At 40.8% G+C, this 20,392-nt stretch overlaps 1 protein-coding gene across 1 annotated transcript in view; it reads right to left on the bottom strand.

Moving 5' to 3' along the window:
* The window catches only part of LOC126248929 (uncharacterized), a 148,430-nt gene that overhangs the window by 84,865 nt on the left and 43,173 nt on the right, over positions 1-20,392 (bottom strand). The window contains exon 3 of the mRNA XM_049950436.1: positions 8,872-9,044. Coding sequence (XP_049806393.1) covers positions 8,872-9,044 — 173 coding nt within the window. The remainder of the gene's footprint in view (positions 1-8,871; positions 9,045-20,392) is intronic.

Below are 20,392 nucleotides of genomic sequence, written 5' to 3'. Positions count from 1 at the left end.
TACAGAATTGATATGATAGTGATCATTTTAAGTTCCCTTTGTGATGTTTCCACTATGTAGATTTTATATTTTACAATGTTTTTCCAGTTAAAGAATACTGTGCTATGTGTACTTTTAAACTGGCAGCCCAATTTTTGCTTCCTATTTAGTATATTTTTTTTAAGTTAATTCTGACATATTTACACAACTGATTTGTACTACTTCATGTTTCAAGCATAAAAAAAGTGGTCACACATTTGCTGTATATATAGTAGTTCATATTTTTGTTAAGTGTATTTTTGGATGTAAGTTCTGTCTGGTTTTCTGAAGTGGCTGTCTTTCAGCCTCTGTTTTTTAAAGTTTTTCTTGGTTTCTAATATGTGATTCCATGTTCAACACCTTTAAGCCTTTTTAAAGTAGTAGATTTTTTACCGATATTTGGTAATCGGTTCACTCTTGTCTCCAGAACGAAATTTTCACTCTGCAGTGGAGTGTGCACTGATCTGAGACTTCCTGGCAGATTAAAACTGTGTGCCAGACTGAGACTCGAACTCGGGATCTTTGCCTTTTGCGTGCAAGCACTCCACAGACTGAGTTACCCAAGCATGACTCATAATCTGTCACGAGTCATGAGTCACGAGTCATACTTCGGTAGCTCAGTCAGCAGAGCAACTGCCTGTGAAAAGCAAAGGTCTCAAGTTTGAGTCTCAGACTAACATACCATTTTAATCTGCAAGGAAGTTTCAGTTTGCTTTTGTATTTTAATTTTTACTTCCTTGCACAAACGTGGTGTACTAATTCACACCTATTGGCTTTGTGGAGGACCTTCATGTTTGTGTCTCAATCCAGGATTGTATGATAGTATGTTGATGTGTGTAGATGTACTCTGCGAAACACATTTTAAACCTTCTACCCGTAGGTCCAATACATTGTTTCTGACAGTTGCAACCTGTGACACTATATATGTCTGAGTGCAGGTACTCATTTTTTCACATGAAATCTTTCTGTGTTGTGTCTTAATATATTGGCACCAGGCCAGGCAATACGTAACTCACATGACTGCCCCATCAATCCACGGCCAGCTCAAAGACACACACTCTGCTGCATGTGCGAGTAGTGCCACCACCGAGCTGACTTAAGAAGCTGCCGCAATAATGCCAGCACAATCGCATAGCAGAGTTCACTCAACGTATTCAAATCCTACTACGAGGGCAGTTCAATAAGTAATGCAACACTTTTTTTTCTGTAACAGGGGTTGTTTTATTCAGCATTGAAATACACCAGGTTATTCCCCAATCTTTTAGCTACACAACACTATTTTTCAACGTAATCTCCATTCAATGCTACGGCCTTACGCCACCTTGAAATGAGGGCCTGTATGCCTGCACGATACCATTCCACTGGTCGATGTTGGAGCCAACGTCGTACTGCATCAATAACTTCTTCATCATCCGCGTAGTGCCTCCCACGGATTGCGTCCTTCATTGGGACAAACATATGGAAATCTGACGGTGCGAGATCGGGGCTGTAGGGTGCATGAGGAAGAACAGTCCACTGAAGTTTTGTGAGCTCCTCTCGGGTGCGAAGACTTGTGTGAGGTCTTGCGTTGTCATGAAGAAGGAGAATTCGTTCAGATTTTTGTGCCTACGAACACGCTGAAGTCGTTTCTTCAATTTCTGAAGAGTAGCACAATACACTTCAGAGTTGATCGTTTGACCATGGGGAAGGACATTGAACAGAATAACCCCTTCAGCGTCCCAGAAGACTGTAGCCATGACTTTACCGGCTGAGGGTATGGCTTTAAACTTTTTCTTGGTAGGGGAGTGGGTGTGGCACCACTCCATTGATTGCCGTTTTGTTTCAGGTTCGAAGTGATGAACCCATGTTTCATCACCTGTAACAATCTTTGACAAGAAATTGTCACCCTCAGCCACATGACGAGCAAGCAATTCTGCACAGATGGTTCTCCTTTGCTCTTTATGGTGTTCGGTTAGACAACGAGGGACCCAGCGGGAACAAACCTTTGAATATCCCAACTGGTGAACAATTGTGACAGCACTACCAACTGAGATGTCAAGTTGAGCACTGAGTTGTTTGATGGTGATCCGTCGATCATCTCGAACGAGTGTGTTCGCACGCTCCGCCATTGCAGGAGTCACAGCGGTGCACGGCCGGCCCGCACGCGGGAGATCAGACAGTCTTGCTTGACCTTGCGGCGATGATGACACACGCTTTGCCCAACGACTCACCATGCTTTTGTCCACTGCCAGATCACCGTAGACATTCTGCAAGCGCCTATGAATATCTGAGATGCCCTGGTTTTCCGCCAAAAGAAACTCGATCACTGCCCGTTGTTTGCAACGCACATCCGTTACAGACGCCATTTTAACAGCTCCATACAGCGCTGCCACCTGTCGGAAGTCAATGAAACTATACGAGACGAAGCGGGAATGTTTGAAAATATTCCACAAGAAATTTCCGGTTTTTTCAACCAAAATTGGCCGAGAAAAAAAATGTGTTGCATTACTTATTGAACTGCCCTCGTAGTTAGCCTCACCTCTCTGTTGCTATTATCCACAATGAACTTGCTTGTGTCGAGGAACTGTTGGAATACAAGTGGACTAGCTGAATTGAAGTTAAGTAACCCAGAGTTAGTTACATTTTACATGTGCTCACATTATTTCGCTCTCTGTCTCAAAACCCACCTATTCCTCGGCACCCACCCCTGAAGCGACCCAATAGCTAGTGACGAGTCTGTACCCATTTGGTGCTACTGTTAATTGTCTCTCTTTTCTTGCAGAACTGTCATTTTTCACTGTGCTCACTTTCCTGTGCTTTTGAGTTTCAAAATGTGGTCTGCACTTGACTGTGTTTGTTTGTGTATAATGAGGCTAACATTCATGCTTGCACACATTATTTCTTGTTTTGTAATTTTTGGTGTGTGTACTGAGCATGGCTAGTCCTTCACAAGAACTGTTAGTAACACAAATTATTCAGTTTCAGGCACAGCAGATGCAGCAGCTCATGGACATGATGAACAAGACTGCTCACTGTGCAACCGAATATGCCACTGCCACCCCAGCCTTCTGCAGCACAGCCACAGGCACCAGCACCTGTTTCCATCCCACCATTGTATGTGTTTGATTCAACACACGAGGAATGGATCAAGTACCGAGCACAACTTGATGCATACACTGAAGGTAGGAGCAGGCAACCTGATCTTCTTGCAATGGCTGGTATGTCATTGTACAGGTTCACCTGCAAACTTTTCCACACTGCCCACCCCGAAAGTATTCCTGAAGAACTAATTGCTGGACAAATACTTTGATGAACAGATTAATGTGGCAGCTGCATGCTACAAATTCTTTCATTTGTGGAGGCAACCTAATTGGACTCATGAGCAGTGGGCAGTAGACTTATTAGGGTTTACACGCCATTGCAAATTTAAGTGTGAGTGTGGACACTATTATAGTGACGCCATGATCAGGGACACAATTACACAAAATGTGCAAGATCTTCACATACACGAATAGATTCTCAAGTATCCTGATCCTAGTTTGTGACAGCTTTTGGAATTAGTGGAGCGTCAGGACTCGTATGATATTGTAGCAATTGACTTTGATTGCACTCCTATTTGTGCCATACAAAGTAGTGGTAAACAGGTTGTGCCCATAGTTTGTACACCGCAGCACATAAATTCTCAGCCAGGGCAGCAAAATAAACAGAACCAGTATGCTAGGCAGCAGACTAGCGGTGTTAAATCTTGGCCTCGGTGTTTCACAGCACACAAGTGCCAGGCGTGCCCCTGACTTGTAGCTACGTGTTATCCTTGTGGCAAGCACAGTCATGTTCCATCCGTATGTCTGTAAAAACAGAAGCTCAACATGCACTTTCTCAAAAGCTTCAGTCCATAAATGCTAATACATTTTTTCCAAGCCCAGTAGTGATTCTAGTATTACATAGTGCAAGTCAAGTGCAATAGCAAAGAAGTCGCACACATCTCCCATTCTGTGTCAGCCCAATAAGCTGTTTATCTCTCTGCAGACTGCCAATCACAAAGTCTGCATGCGGGGGACACTGGTGCATCAGCGACTTTGTTGAAGAGAATCACTTGCGAACTGTTAGACAAGCATAAGCTACGTAAGTCACAGGCACCTCTTTCTGGTTACGGTGGATATAACATTCCTGTTCAAAGTGTTTGCAGCCTACCTGCTACTTTTTGTAACATTACCAAGACAGTTTCATTCACAGTTTTGTGCTCCCATGGCAGTGAAAACATTTTTGGCATGGACTCTTTTGATCTATTTGGTTTGCTCATTCAAGACAATGTTCTCTCTGTGAACTCTTCTGTGCCTACAGACAAGATAACTGTGTGATGACAAATTCAATGACATTTGAAAGACAATGTGCAACGACAGCTTTGCCGAGCACAGCCTGTCCTTCACGCTATCAGAGATCAGGTGGCATAGCAACTCTTATCTTGGAAGGACAATGGTGTGATTCCCCTGTAGCAATCAGTCAGTGGGCATCACCTTTAGTGGAAATAAAGAAACCTTCGCAGAGGTTACGTTTATGTGCAGATTTCAAGGCAACAGTAAATCCACAGACTTTGATTGACTCTTTTTCTTTGCCATGGCCTGAGGAACTTGTTGTCAAACTTGGTGCAGGTGGCTTTTTTTCCAAGATTGATCTTCACGGTGCTTCTTTGCAGCTTACCCTGGATAAACAGTCACAACAAGTTCTTCTGATCAATGCCCACATTGGGTTATTTACGTTTTTGAGGTTGACCTTCAGGAGTGCACCCAGATCTGCAATTTTTCAATGTTATATGTCACATTTGACTGCTACAGTTCCATCATGTTTGAACTATGTGGATGACATACTCAATTCAGGTCATACTCCCAATGAACATCTTTCCAATCTCAAGAAATTATTTCGAGTGCTGTCAGATGCTGGGTCAAAGTGTAATAAAGACAAGTGCATATTCTTCCAGACTGAGACTGAATATTTAGGACATATGATCAACAGTCAGGATATCCACACTTTGCAGTCGCACTTAACTGCCATATGGGATCTCCCAGCTCCTAGGAACATTAGTGAACTTCAAGCTGTTTTGGGTAAATCAACTTATTACACTCTGTTCATTCCAAATACTGTGTAGTTTGCAGCTCCATTACATTGTCTTCGCTGAAAGAATTTTTCGTTTGACTGGACTCAGAGTGTCAGGTTGCATTTCAGATTTTGAAAGCTGCTATACTGAGTGATCATTGTTTGGTACATTTTGATCCCGCTAAGCCAGTTGTGCTTGCGGCTGACACTCCTCTTGCATGATTGGTGTTGTTCTCTTGCAGAGTCGGATCATTAGACTGGCTAATTGCCTTCACATCCAAACTCCTAAACAGAGCTCTGTGCAACTACTCGCAGATTGAGAAGGAAGCTCTTGCTGTCGTGTATGTGCTGACTGAATTCCACCAATTCTTGTATGGCAGAAAATTCTACTTGTGATGTATCACAAGTGTCTCACCTCATTGTTCAGCCCTTCAAAGCCAGACCACCTGCACATGTGCAGTGTTAGTTTTTGCTCCTCTCAAATTACAATGTGAAATTATGAACAAGCCCACAGCTAATAATTCGAATGCAGATAGTGTCTCTCACCTAACAGTTGGCACTGGTGCGGCATTCGACACCTCAGAGGATTCTTGTTTGCACACTGATGTTCAGGACAACGAAACATTTGATATTTTTCCCGTAGAATCAATGGGTTGCTCAGATGATGGCTGCAGACCCCAATCTCAAGATTCTGTTGCAGTATCTCTGCATCAGTTGGCTACATTCAATAAAGTAAATGAGTGATCTGGTTGTAGGTGGTTATTTTGCTCTCCCGCTTAACTTACCTGTCTGGCAGGATGTCGTCTTATTACACACAGACAATGATCAGCCCTATGTGGTTGGCCTACATTTTCTTCAGAAGGAAATTCTTCATCTCCTCTATCAAGGACTTTGAGCCATTGCATGCACTGAGCAGCTTGCACATGAGTCAGTATGAACTCTCAAATAGAACAGCTGACTTCTCAATGTCTGCCATTCACGGAACATCCTGGCTGCTCCGCTACAGAAATTGTTTGATTGGTCCAAGCCCAGTGCCCCTCATCAACGTCTGCCTTTAGACTTTGCAGGACCATACTGGAATTCTTGTTGGCTTATTGCAGTAGATGCCTTTAGCAGGTTTCCATTTGTGGTGCTCACGCGTGGACGCCACCATAGGATAATGCTTTAGTTGCTGCATCCTCCACAGTGGATGGGCCATTCTGTGCAACACTAGAAGTTTAAATAATTGGTCTTTTTCAGAGTTTTTGGCAGACACAAGCGCTGGGAACAAAGAGTTATTCCCAAAGTCTTAGGCCACTCTTTATATGTCTTATAGGGTCCCATAGGGCTGCAGAAGCACCGCTGGAATCGGCTTCATTTGCGTGGGCTGCACGATCCTGCTGCAGGTTTTTCATTTGTACATTCGATGCCCAGGAGAACACTACAGCCTCAGGCACCTTCGCCTCCCCCAGGCACGTGTGCTGGACAGGGAGCCATTTGGCTGTCGACGCAGTGCTATTGTCGACAGCACACAGCTGGCTGCCTGAGCTGCCTTCCAGCGGGCCAACATGGATCCTCCAGTTGCCGTTCTGCCTTCACTGATGGAAGAGATGTTCTTTCACTGGGTCAGGTGAGCACTATATGGCTGGTCTTTCCACTGATACTTCTGGCATTTGCATGACAAAAGTTGGGGGTGCAGACAGGAGCTTGTCATCAGCTGAAATTTTGGTTCCTGCTCCCCACTGTCACCTGTGCCCAGACTTCCCTCATCCCCTCGTCATCTCCAGCAAAGTGGTAATAACTCATGTGACTGCCTTACTAGTCGAAGACGCCACATCGATGCCAGCACTGTCGCATAGCAGAGTTGAGTAGGTGCACTTGAAAGCTACTAATTAGCCTCACCTTTCTATTATTATTATCTACAACCAACTTGCTTGTGACAAGGAATTGTTGGAATGCAACTGAACTAGCTGAATTCAAGTTAAATAAATCAGAGTTACACACATTGTATGTGTGTTCTCATTATTTTGCTCTCTGTCTCAGCATCCATCTATTCCTCGGCATCCACACTTCAACTGACCCAATACTCTGTGCTATGGTGTTTCTGTACCAAATGCAACTTTTAATTTAGTTTCACATAAAGATCTTTCAATTTTGTCAGATGATAGGCACTGGTATATCATACTCTGTAGTTTATTTTCCATTGCTTCAGTAATTTTAACTGAACGTTTGTCAACCGACGACCTGCGCTTCACAGTTATTCAATATGACTAACTTCATATGTTGTTTTATTTTTGTTTTGCATACTTCCATTGTATATCTTTTTAGGTCACTTCATAACTATCTTTGTGCCATGGCACCAAATTTTCTTTCCTTTCTAACAATTAATGGATCTAAAGATGACCTAAAAATTGATTGAAACTGATTATCCAATAAATAAAAAGATGACCTAGATGGTGTTTGCCTTTCTATACATTGGAAGTGGACATGGTGCTCAGTGGGCTTTGTCTCCAATTATGTAATTTGCCACCTTGGTAAGTGAAATACTGTAGATGCTACTGTTTTCTCGATGTAAGAAATTTCTGTTACACTTTCATGGTTGTATAACGTAAGTAATTTCAGTTAGACATCTATCTGTGTGTTTCTCCTGAAGCTCTACTGCCACACTTAGTATCTTGTTAGCATATTATACTGGAATTAAAGCCACGATGCAGTTAAACTCCAACTGAATATTCCTCCATTCCTTTGCATCCAGAAGACTGGTGCCACTGACTCTACCACCAGTATTCTGTTGTATAGACTCTTTATGGACCTCAATGGCAGAACTATTCAGTTCAGTGCCATGTGCACATAGAAACGAAGTTATATAGTAATTTGTTCATCAGTTTGTATCATAATAAATACATTTTAAACAGGATGAAACGTTTCCTGGGTATTTATTTTCAAATGGTTCTTCCCACTGCCAAACATCCCACCCACAACATTAGGTGGATAAAGAAGAATATTGGTTTTAAGAACAACCAGGTGGAGTTATGCTCTCTGACCAAGCAGATCCCCATCCCCCTTAACTGAGTAAACTTAATATGCATTGCTCATCACTGCACAACAAAATGTCTGTATAAAATTTGGAACATATACACTTTAACACAGTCACAATTACTGTTTGTTTTACATCACTCTTTATGTAGCGTTTTCTTAATGGCAAGTTCCAATGGCGCAGATTCCACATTTGAATATCATTAACAATTCTTCATCTGCTTCTCCTTTTATATTTTCCTTGTGTCACATCAGATCCTCTCTTTGTAGATTTCACTTGTTTTGGTAATTAATTTCCCTATTTCCATACTTTGAGACTGACACACATATAGCGCTATGCCTCTAATGAGATGCAGCTGAGACTTTGGGTGTCGTGTATAGAAATTGAGACTTTACATTCCCAATATCCGTCATTATTTCGGTCTGTCTAGGGTCAGTAGGGTCAGGTTTAAATTTTCAGACACATAAGACATGCCATTAGCCACATTCATTATGCAGCATGGATTATTCGGGGGGGGGGGGGGGGGGTTCATGATTTTAAATGTTTTTAAGGAATGTATATTATGCAGAATCAGGGTGTTGCTTCAGTTGACATGTAAATGGCAATGAAACAACAACTTCACATCTGCACTGGCCAGTCCACCAGAATTCAGCCATTAATCTAACTAGCTGATTCAAACCAGATCTGTGACTTACTTATTTAAAGGCTACATACTTACAACCATTGAATACACTGATAGATCTATAGCAGTGTCTTAATAAAATTACCTTGTCATCCCCAACTCCTCTCAATAGTAGCTGGCAGCGAATAATGTTAAGGTACTTTTTTACAAGTGTTATACTGCATTCATGGCGTATTATCTGTTTCTCTAGTTCATCTAACTGTTTGTCAAACTCTCTTTGAAAAATAGTGTTGGCCTTCAACTGCCGTTCTTCCTTACCTGAAATATTTGCATTTGAATTAGATGTAAAAAAAAATATTATAATTTCTTCCATGATGTAAAATACAGGTATGGCAGCAAGAAGCAATAGAATTAACCACAATATAAACAGAAGTGAACAACACACACTATGCATCAATACTCTAGTAGAAATTAACTGAGATTGTGGGAACATGTGAGACCCTGCCATTTACTAGAAACAAGCAAAGGAATTGCAATTTACATTTGGGAGAAAATAATTAGCTATTTGTTCCAAAATGGAAACTAAGATCATTGATAAACCAGATTTCATGAAATTTGTCCAAAATTTGCTTTTATTAGCTCACTTCTAATTCCCCGAATGAATATCAGAATGTAAGGTGTTTTGAAACTTGCTGGCGGCCTGGCACATCCTCCAGCAATGTTACAGGAACTGATCATAAAATGTTTTCAGGAAAAATACTGTTACAGAAACAGGGGATATACCAATTGCATTCTTATTTGATACAGGTGCACCTGTCTATGATCAATCTATTGACATACTTTAGTGAGTGTATATTATTGGCACTTTGCCTTTGGGCAGTGTGCATTCCAAATTCTAACATTCCATTGTTGGGCCAAACAAAGCCCTCTGTGAAGTATATACAAGTGACCAGGTCATTGAATTTCCTGGTGGTCGCCAATCCACCTGTGGAAAATATTTTTGGACTCTATGTGTATTCAGATTTTGGTTTTTCTATTCAGTACACTGTTAATAGTATTGAGCTTTCAGTGGTGGTGAAGAGATTGAGACTTCACGTTTGCAAAATCATTATTTGAGCCTGCTTCAGGGACAGCCTTATTTTTTCAGACATGTTCCACAGTGCCCTGCTTTGTTATAACTCACCCAATTCTGCTGGTCCTTCAGTATAAAGTGAAACTGGAATCAGAAGCTTGGAACAAATGCAAGTGTTTCCACCTATTCCCTTTAGTCAATGGGCCTCTTTCTTAGTGATCATATGTAAGATAGGTGACACTTTATGGCTGTATGAAGACTTTAAACTTCCTGTCAATGCCCAAGAATAAATCAATTTTAATCCCTTGCTCCAGCCTGATCAATTCTTTTCCACGTTAGCTGGTAGTCACTTCTTTTTAAAAATTAACCTGGCGGAGGCTTATTTCCAGCTTCCATTAGCCAAGGAGTCGAGGAAAATCTTGGTATTTAATACACCTTTTGGACTTCACAAGTATAAAAGGTTGCCATTAGGGGTCGTGAGCGCTCATGCTATTTTCCAACGGTCTTTAGAACAGTTGACAGCAAATATTTCTCAATAAGTCAACTACCTTGACAACATCCTGGTCACGGGTCATACAACCAAGGAACATCCATGAAACTTGCATCTGATATTTGTGGCTCTTTCTGAAAAGGCCTTATGAGCAATTTTCCTAATTTTTCATTTCTTCAATGTTCCCTCACTTACCTAGAATATGTCCTTAGTAAAGAAATGTTACAACCCACACAAGACGCTATCAAGGCAATAAAAAAAGTTGAGGCTCCCAATCTGTGAATAACCTCCAGGTGTTTCATTTAAAGTTTAATTATTAGGCCCTTTTATCCCTCGGGCTGCTTCAATTGTCTATCCTTGGAATCAGTTATGTCACAATGGCGTTCCCTTTTAATGGTCTATGGTCAGCCAGCAAGCACTTCAAGCTTTGAAAACTTGTTGACAGTCATCTCCTTGTTTAACAATTTATCTCTCGGTTGCATCAGTTTCGGCACCAGATGCCTCCCATCATGGCAGTGATGCCCTTCTTTCCAAGATGGTTCTGAAAAGCCTATAACGTTCATTTCCACAACCTTAAATCCAGCTTAAGAACATTATTCACAAACAGAAAATGAAGGCTATCATTTCTGGAGTGCATACATTAGTTACTGGCCACAGTCCTTTGTTATCTTTGTTTGGGTCCAAGGTTAAACTGCTGGAATGATCAGCCAACTGTCTTCATTGTTAGGCCATTACTCCAGTACTCCATACATTATTGCCGATCCTATTAACACTCTAATACAGATGCCCTATACTGACCCCCTAAGGGCCCAAACTTGCAATTTGACACACAGCGAACTGTCTGTTTTCAGACTGTCTACCAAGTTCAATAACCTTTGAGGACTTGCTGATAAACTCTAGGGATGTTGCAGCAGAACCCTGGATGGATCCCCTACTGCAGCGTGTTTTCCATCACATCCAGCAGGATGGCCCAACAACTCGGTAGCCTCATATCATCAGGCATCCACTTTTTTTTCATACAGTGACATCAGTTCCAGATTCACCAAGGCATCTTGCTGTTTACAAAAGAGGGTGACATTTTTATAAGGGAACATTTCACCTTCTCCTCTAACCCTCCCTAAGGATGCTGCCACCCTGCCTACTCTGAGCAGGCACACATTGGACATGTATACAACTGAAGTGTACAGACCAATGTCAAACAAACAATACTACAAAGCCATTCATTCAAAGCTCATTGTGGCTGAGTATAACAATGAATTCAAATATGACTGAGCAAGGTTGGTTGATTTGGGGGAGGGGACCAAACAGTGAGGTCATCGGTCCCATCAGATTAGGGAAGGAAGTTGGCTGTGATCTTTCAAAGGAACCATCCTGGTATTTGCCTGGAGCAATTTAGGGCATTCATGGAAAGCCTAAATCAGGATGGCCGGATGCAGGTTTGAACTGTCACCCTCCCGACAACAAGTCCAGTGTGCTAACCACTGCACCACCTCACTTGGTACTGAGGAAGGAAAGATGGATTATCAAAGGAGATGCATTACTGAAGATGGGTACCAACCATTATTGTTGAAGAGAAGTGGCTTTGATTAAATATTTATGACAAAACAGATCAAAAGGAGTTCCAATAATTGCTGAAAATTGTAAAAACAGATGTTATGTACAAAGAGCCAGACCTGTTGACGTCTCGTCATACTGACATAGAGTACTTTAAAATGCATTTACAAAGCCAACTGAAGAACCTTAATAACAAACCACGGGGAAAAAATCAACTGATAAGAAGACAAGCAAGTTTTGGTCACAAATCTAAAGTGTTACCTCTCACAAAGAAGTATCTATGATGCTATACATAATGTGAGGGATCTTGGCATCTTTGGACTTGGGACATTTAGCCAAAATATTTTCACCATTTGAACTGGATAGATATATAGTGCATTGCTCAAGAGGGAGATGGAATAAGTTTAATAATTATAACATCAAGAGACTTACGTCAATCTAAAACAGTTGTGGATGAGAGAAAAAGGAAGAAAAAATTTCCTAGCAACATATTTTGATGTTTTTATTCATATCAATGGTAAGTAAGACACAGCAGCTATCCAACACATAGACATTTGACTCCTGAATCAACTGTAAAACAACAGAGGCTGCCTCTCCAAGTGCTGTAAACCAGAAACAGAGATCAAGATACATTGCATGAATATGATATATCAAATCAGTGTAAGGAATCACCCACCAGTCAGCTACAGAGGGATAATGATTATCTCAACTTACATATTAGTATCACATATGGGCAAGTTACTACTTACTGAGTACAAATGGATTTTAGCAGCAGGTGGGCGCATAGAAAAGGCAGTAATGAGCTGTGCTTTGATATAACGGTGACATGGAATTAGTGTGAGGTGGGGAAAGGGAGGAGAAGCAGAGTATGGAGCTGTGGTGGGTTATGCATCTGGAAAATATAGGCATGACTAGTGTTGGTGGATTGCAACTACATAAGGAGGCAATGGGTACAGCAGGAGAAAATCTAAGAATAGTATATCAGAAAAACAGGGATACGGAATGAGGAAGAAATCCACATCTACATTGTGCAAGCAACCTGATGGTGTGTAGTGGAGGGTTCTTATGGTAGCATAATCATTTCCCCTCTCTCCCATACCATTCATGAATAGTGTACAGGGAGCACTACTGTTAGCAAGCCTCCACATCAGCTCTATTTTCTCATTGTTGTCAGTTCGAGAGATATTTATGGGAGAAAGTAACCATTAAACAAATTTCACTCAAATATCTGTCCATGGCACTTGTCTTCATTACATGAAAATCCCATTTTACAACTGGAAAACTGAAATACCCCTACAACAATAGTACTACCAGGAAATTTACCATAGATATTCTCTAGCTTTTATTAGAAGCATTCTGTCAATACAGCTCCTAAATTACCTGGTATATAAAATGCATTCAATTACTGTAACTTATCTTTATGATATACATTCCAATTTGTATTCAATATTTCACTGTTATTTGCTTCTGGTTTTAGCAGCTTTCTGCTCCTAGTATTATGTGGACATTATTAGCTTCAATAAGTGAGACCAAGTCTAGGACCTTACCATGGACATATTCCTGTCATTAACTAATACCATATAGGCCTAAACATTAACTCTTTTTAATCTGCAGTGATGAATATTTTCCTCTGTGACTAACATAGCTGATGTGCTCCTTTACAATTAATATTGATAAGAAATCACCATAGCTTTATAAAAACATATTTATTATGTCACAACTGTATTGTTTGAAAGAACACCATCACGTTGCCTGCAGTTGAACAAACAAAAATTATGGTAAAAGCTATAGAAACTTATATGCATAAAGTTGTGCAATTCACGTTCTCAACAGTCTTCATAAGGAGCCCCCACAGAGTTGTGACAATATCGTGATTTAAGAAGTCTAGTTACCTCATGTAATGTTAAAGGCAAATTCTGGATCAAACGATCATATAAACACACTGTTGACCACCTGGCAGAAGCACGGTGAGCACTGAGAGCGAGTAACTTAGTATGCTGTGTACACTACTGTCCAGGAGTGCCGTTCCACAAGAGAGGTAAACAGTAATATAGGTGTTCCTACAACTTACAAAAACGTATGAATATGGCACATGTACTCTGCCAACAGATTAACCCCTTTCTATATATAGTGCACACCTGACCTGTTGAAGGTCGGAAAGCGGATGGGGGAGGAGTGCTATAATTCTCCAATCAATATTGGAAATGAAGAAATTCACAGCCCATATTATCACAGATTTGCTTGAATCTCTGGTTTAGTATTCCATCCAGCTCCAAACCAGTGAACTGCAACTGGATCTGAGTATAATGTGGCAAATCGTGAGCCAAGTCTCCATCTTTCACGTGAGACTAGCGTTATTCACCAACACAGTCAGCTGTCGAAAGAAACAGAGTATGGCCTCAGAATCTAGGTGGTATTCATTCCGATATCAGCTATGATTTGCAACCAATTACACTCAGAATATTGAACAACTGCAGATAGAGCCTCTTCCACATCTCAGCAGAAACCTCCTGAATCTGCCTGCTCTCTCCATGAGTGGTTCCAATACTCACCAAATGTTACAACTCCCAATGAACAGTGTGCCCCCCCCCCTCCCCCGTCTCCTCTCTCTCTCTCTCTCTCTCTCTCTCTCTCTCTCTCTCAACTTGTGCAGATTCTGCAGGACAATCAGCTACAGGCCCAACAGACAAAACATCCCATGCTGGGTGAGCTAAGGAAAGTGGGCACCACCTCATACCTGTTGCTAGGGCATAAGGAAGCAGCTATGTATTAATATGGTGTGTGTGTGTGTGTGTGTGTGTGTGTGTGTGTGTGTGTGTGTGTGTGTGTTTTATATACCACGTACCTCTCACAAAAGTCCTCAGGTGCATTTTCTCTGGTGTTTCAGCATATATTTGCAATTTTGTTTTTGCAGTGAGCAGATGGAGTTGACACAAACAAATACTGCTCATCACATCTTTCATATGATGCCCAATGTCATCAGAAAGCATCTGTTTGTTTCCCATTATAAACAAAATGATTTTTAAGTGGAATTTTGCATGCCAATTCAAAAGAGCAGTCCCAAATTAGTCTGTTGCACTACAGATTTTAGCAACATGTATTAACAGGGACAGTAAACATGAAGAACATGCTGTGTGCTGTCTGCTACTACTGTGTAGCAGCGCTACTCACTTGCAACTGGAGTACTGGTTATTCTTGGTGTTTTTTTTCTGTCAGTGATAATAGGTACTGTGAAACGGAATATAGCAACCGGTCACAATTATGATCCCAAGAACATGCAAATAACTGCCGAACTAACTACCTAAATAACAGTGGTCAGTACCAGTACCCACATTTGACTTCTCCCAACAGATAAACAAAACCATCATTCACCCACAGTTGAGAACAAATTGGTCAGATCATGCACGCTTAAAGACACATTGACAATAGGGTCTGTTGGAAAGTTGTAGAAGCATAGGAGATACCACAGCTTCCATCACCATTCCCCCATGTTGCTGTACTCGAGGGTTGAAACCTGAAGCCTGTTCATCATGTCCAATTTGGCTTCTACCTATTTCTGGAGACCGCCATATTCTTCTTGTGTCCACACACAGCATGTACAGTTCCTGAACGAATTTTTTACTCTGCAGCAAAAGTGTGCATTGATATGAAACTTCCAGGTACATTAAAATTTTGTGCCAATCTGAGATGTGAATTCAAAACCTTTGCCTTTCAATGGCAAGTGCTCTACCAACTGAGTTGCCTGTGCATGACTCACAGTCCATCCTCAGAGCTTTACTTCTGCCAGCACTTCATCTCCTACCAACTGAATTTCACAGAAGTTCTCCTGTGTAACTAGTGGGACTAGCACACCTGGAAGAAAGGATATTGTGGAGACATGGCTTTGCCAGTCTTGGTGGTGGAGGATGGTGGAGATGAGCAAAGGATGTTACGATTATGTGGCAGCTACTGAAGTCAACCACATTAATCTGAGCAGGTGTGGGTGGGTGATGCAGTGGTAAGACACTCAGTTTGTATTCAAGATGGATTTCCTGAAAATCACTTAAGACAAATGTCAGGATGGGTTCTCTGAAAAGAGCAGAGTAGATTTACTTCCCCAGCTTTCCTCAATCTGAGCTTCTGCTCTTTCTCTAATACCTGCATCATGTTTAGAATGTTAAACCTTATCTTCCTTCCATCACAGCAAAATGATCCACAAACTCCAGTTGGCTACTGGCCACAATTTGTCTTTTGCCAGTCACTCAGGTGGACAATTGGCCTATAGTCATACCCAGGCACTGTGGTTGTAGAGAAGTTGACTAATAGCATGGTTACTTTCAAAAGTGACCCTGCCTCCAGTGAGGTAGGAAATGCCAGTAATATGGTTGCACTAAAAGGTAATTCATGGATGCATGGGGTAAGATTTTACACCTGGGGCTTTAACAGGGACATGGCATATGAGGCAAAGGGTTGGAAGCAGGAATGGCATTGGGGGCAAACAAGAATATTACATTAGTTGATTACAAGGCAGAATACCACTTTAGGAGCATTAGGAAGAATATTGGAGAGGTTATACTTCATTTTGGGACATTGCAGATGGTAACTGAAGCTCTGGCAGGCCAAGGCAGAAAATTCAGGATTTACTTCTCATTAAAAATGAGGTCTTTAAAGATAGGGATCAAGCTGAGAACGAGCAAGAATAGGAAAAGAAATTATCAGTGCACTTTTCAAAGGAACCATCCTGGGATTCAACTTGATAATTTAGGGAAAGCACAGAAAACTCAAATATGGATAGCGACATGGGGATTTGGACCACCGTTCTTCCGAACACAAGAGCAGTATCTCACCACTGTGCCACCTCTGTTGGTCTTCCAGACCAAGGTTCGGCTAAGATACATGGAATGGACATTTTGGTGTGAAACTGGCAGCAGTCATAAAAATAAAAAGTTCAGAAATTTTGTTGATTGCTAAGCTGAATGTAGACAAAAGTTTTAATAGCACTCCATAAGGTCAACATCCAAAAAGGTGGGTCACTGAGTGGAGTAAGGCCAGGAGAAACTAATCAGCAAGAAATTGTTTGAATTCTGGAGGAATATAAGAAAGATGTCCTTGCCCTGGGTCCAGATCATAAAGACATCAATAACTAAACTGAAGCAGGAGAGAAGTTGAGGATAGTGGATGGCTACAAAAGACTCCCCCAGCAGTATACAACGAAACAGATCACTACCATTCATGCACCCATGACAGTGGTGCAGATATGTTTGTAAGCTGTGCTTGGTTGGTTACAAGTAAACTGGGCATTGAGAGATGTAGCATTGGATGCTGGGACCATCCCTATGACCACTGGGGATGTCATGTAGAGAATAGTAATACTGATAGTGAGAGACAGAGCACCAGATGGTAAATGACCAGCAACTGAGGAAAGCCAATAAAGAAATGGGTTGCACCTTTAACACAAGAGCAGTGAACTGAAAGTGTTGACCAACAAAGTGCAGTAACGAGTTACAATTTGCTTATGGAGCTTGGGAAGCATGTAGAAAGTGGGAGTCTGTGGAGGAGTTGGAGTGAGAAAAAAAGACAGGCTCAGCACAGAGGATATGATACAGATCTAGGAATCTGAGGAGGATGAGAAGTCAGTTAGACTTCTGGGATGAGGTCACTACAGTAGGGCTTGAAAGTAGCTGTATTAGACAATTGGTAGACACACTATGAAAGACAATCACTGTGGTTCATTGTTACAAAGAAGAAACCTTTATTTGCAGGGACAATGACCATGTCAATATCTTTTTTAAGGTGTCAGATAGTAATTATTTCTATGGTAGAGTGCTGATCCCATTGCAAAAGGATCTACAAAATGGTTAACGGGTAAGTTTGGAGGTTAGGAATTCCTGTAACATTATTAGGAAGATCATTATACAGCTCAGAAAAAATATGGAAATTTTAAACTGGCATTGTTCAGCTCTGGTGGGAACAATAGTTACTGCAGTTTTGATGAAGAAAGCGACAGACTGGCACTCTGCTAGGATAATGCACTGGCCCATCTACAAGAATAATGCAGAATTTTGTATCAAGTTAAATGGCTATGTTTATGTTGTTTACGCAACATAACAGTATTCTAAGAAATTTACAATAAATATTTAAGAAGACTGAAACATTGCCTTCTTGGGTATAAACAGATCTAACCATTGAGTAAACACTGAGCCAATTTGCTTCAAGTGAGTGTGAGAACTTTATTCTAAAGTGGATGATATGTGAGTTTTCTTGGGTTATGTTTGTATTACTGACACTTAAAAAAAAAAAAAATCTGTAGCACTAATCAGTTATTCCAGAAATCCTTACAAGGTGGCCTGATTTGTAATGAAATATCATCTGGTGACTTAGCAGAGTATCAAATGGGCTGCCCAAATGCTTTAAAAATAAAGCGTGTTCAGAGTTGTCACAAAGTGTTACTGCTGCAATCATTATCACCAAATTTATGACATAACTGTCACATGACTGGACAGGAAAACATTGTTTTATTTTATGTTGGCCTAGTATTTCCTACTTCAACATACATGAGTGAAATACCACAAAACTCATAAATGCTAAAACTGTTCTTCATTTACTATCACAACAGGTTTTGGCTTTTGGAGCCATTATCTAGTGAATTCTGCATAGAAATGTGGTGACAAAAGTCAAGGGTTTCCTCCTAACATTGTCTCAGACTCCTTTAGACCAGTGTAGTGCAGCAACTTGACGTGGATTGGACTCAACAAGTTGTTGGTAGTTCCCTGCAGAAATATTGAGTAAAGCTGCCTCTGTAGCCATCTGTAATTGCAAAAGTGTTGTCAATGCATCATTTTGAGCACAAACTGACCTCTTGATTATGTCCGATAAATGTTTATTGGGATTCACGTCGGGCTATCTGGTTGGCCAAATCATTCCCTCAAACTGTCCAGAATGTTCTTCAAACTAATTGTGAAAAGTTAAGGCATGGTGACATGGCACATTGTCATCCAGAAAAATCTGGCTAAGTTTTCAAGGACTGTCATTTCTTTCTTAATCTCATATTCATCCAGCTGGAAATTTACCATTCTTAATAACACTGTGTGACAATTTGCTTTTTTTGTGGATTTCTGAGTGGCATGATCCATTACTAATTAATGTGTCTGCAGTTGATTTCCAGAACAGTCTGAATTTGCACACAGCATCCTCTTTTTTCTTTTCTTTTCTTTTTTTAAAAAAAAATATCTAAAAAGTTAACACAGTTATTTACTTCTACCACACTGGTGAATCTTATCACACATACTATTAATGTGCATGTATGTTAGCAATGTCATCCTCTGTACCGTTCAACAGAACTAATGCGTCATTGACATAGAATTTACAGTAAGTAACTTTTTCAGCTGCCTGTTTAAATTACTCAAAAACAAATTATTTCAATGTGGTTGATGAATATGTCAGTAAAGGTTCCTGCCATTTAATTCTTCACTGCTTAACAGTCTGGTTGTGATAAGCTTTCATTTTGGAAGCTAAAGTAGTTATAGGAAAGGTAAGTGGTCACAGTTGAATGAGATCACAGATTTCACCTGAACATAGTTTCTTGTGTTTCATAAACTACTTTCAATCATATTTGTTGTTTCTTTTCTAGGTTGTTGTTGTTGTGGTATTCAGTCCTGAGACTGGTTTGATGCAGCTCTCCATGCTACTCTATCCTGTGCAAGCTTCTTCATCTCCCAGTACCTACTGCAACCTACATCCTTCTGAATCTGCTTAGTGTATTGATCTCTTGGTCTCCCTCTACGATTTTTACCCTCCAAGCTGCCCTCCAATGCTAAATTTGTGATCCCTTGATGCCTCAAAACATGTCCTACCAACCGATCCCTTCTTCTAGTCAAGTTGTGCCACAAACTTCTCTTCTCCCCAATCCTATTCAATACCTCCTCATTAGTTACGTGATCTACCCACCTTATCTTCAGCATTCTTCTGTAGCACCACATTTCGAAAGCTTCTATTCTCTTCTTGTCCAAACTGGTTATCGTCCATGTTTCACTTCCATACATGGCTACACTCCATACAAATACTTTCAGAAACGACTTCCTGACACTTAAATCTATACTCGATGTTAACAAATTTCTCTTCCTCAGAAATGATTTCCTTGCCATTGCCAGTCTACATTTTATATCCTCTCTACTTCGACCATCATCAGTTATTTTACTCCCTAAATAGCAAAACTCCTTTACTACTTTAAGTGTCTCATTTCCTAATCTAATCCCCTCAGCATCACCCGATTTAATTTGACTACATTCCATTATCCTCGTTTTGCTTTTGTTGATGTTCATCTTATATCCTCCTTTCAAGACACTGTCCATTCCGTTCAACTGCTCTTCCAAGTCCTTTGCTGTCTCTGACAGAATTACAATGTCATCGGCGAACCTCAAAGTTTTTACTTCTTCTCCGTGAATTTTAATACCTACTCCGAATTTTTCTTTTGTTTCCTTTACTGCTTGCTCAATATACAGATTGAATAACATCGGGGAGAGGCTACAACCCTGTCTCACTCCTTTCCCAACCACTGCTTCCCTTTCATGC

The sequence above is a fragment of the Schistocerca nitens genome, chromosome 3, assembly GCF_023898315.1.
Source record: "Schistocerca nitens isolate TAMUIC-IGC-003100 chromosome 3, iqSchNite1.1, whole genome shotgun sequence".
In the NCBI taxonomy this organism is placed as follows: Eukaryota; Metazoa; Arthropoda; class Insecta; order Orthoptera; family Acrididae; genus Schistocerca; species Schistocerca nitens.
The sequence above is the reverse complement of the archived record's forward strand: the minus strand, read 5'-3'. Positions and strand labels throughout refer to the sequence as shown.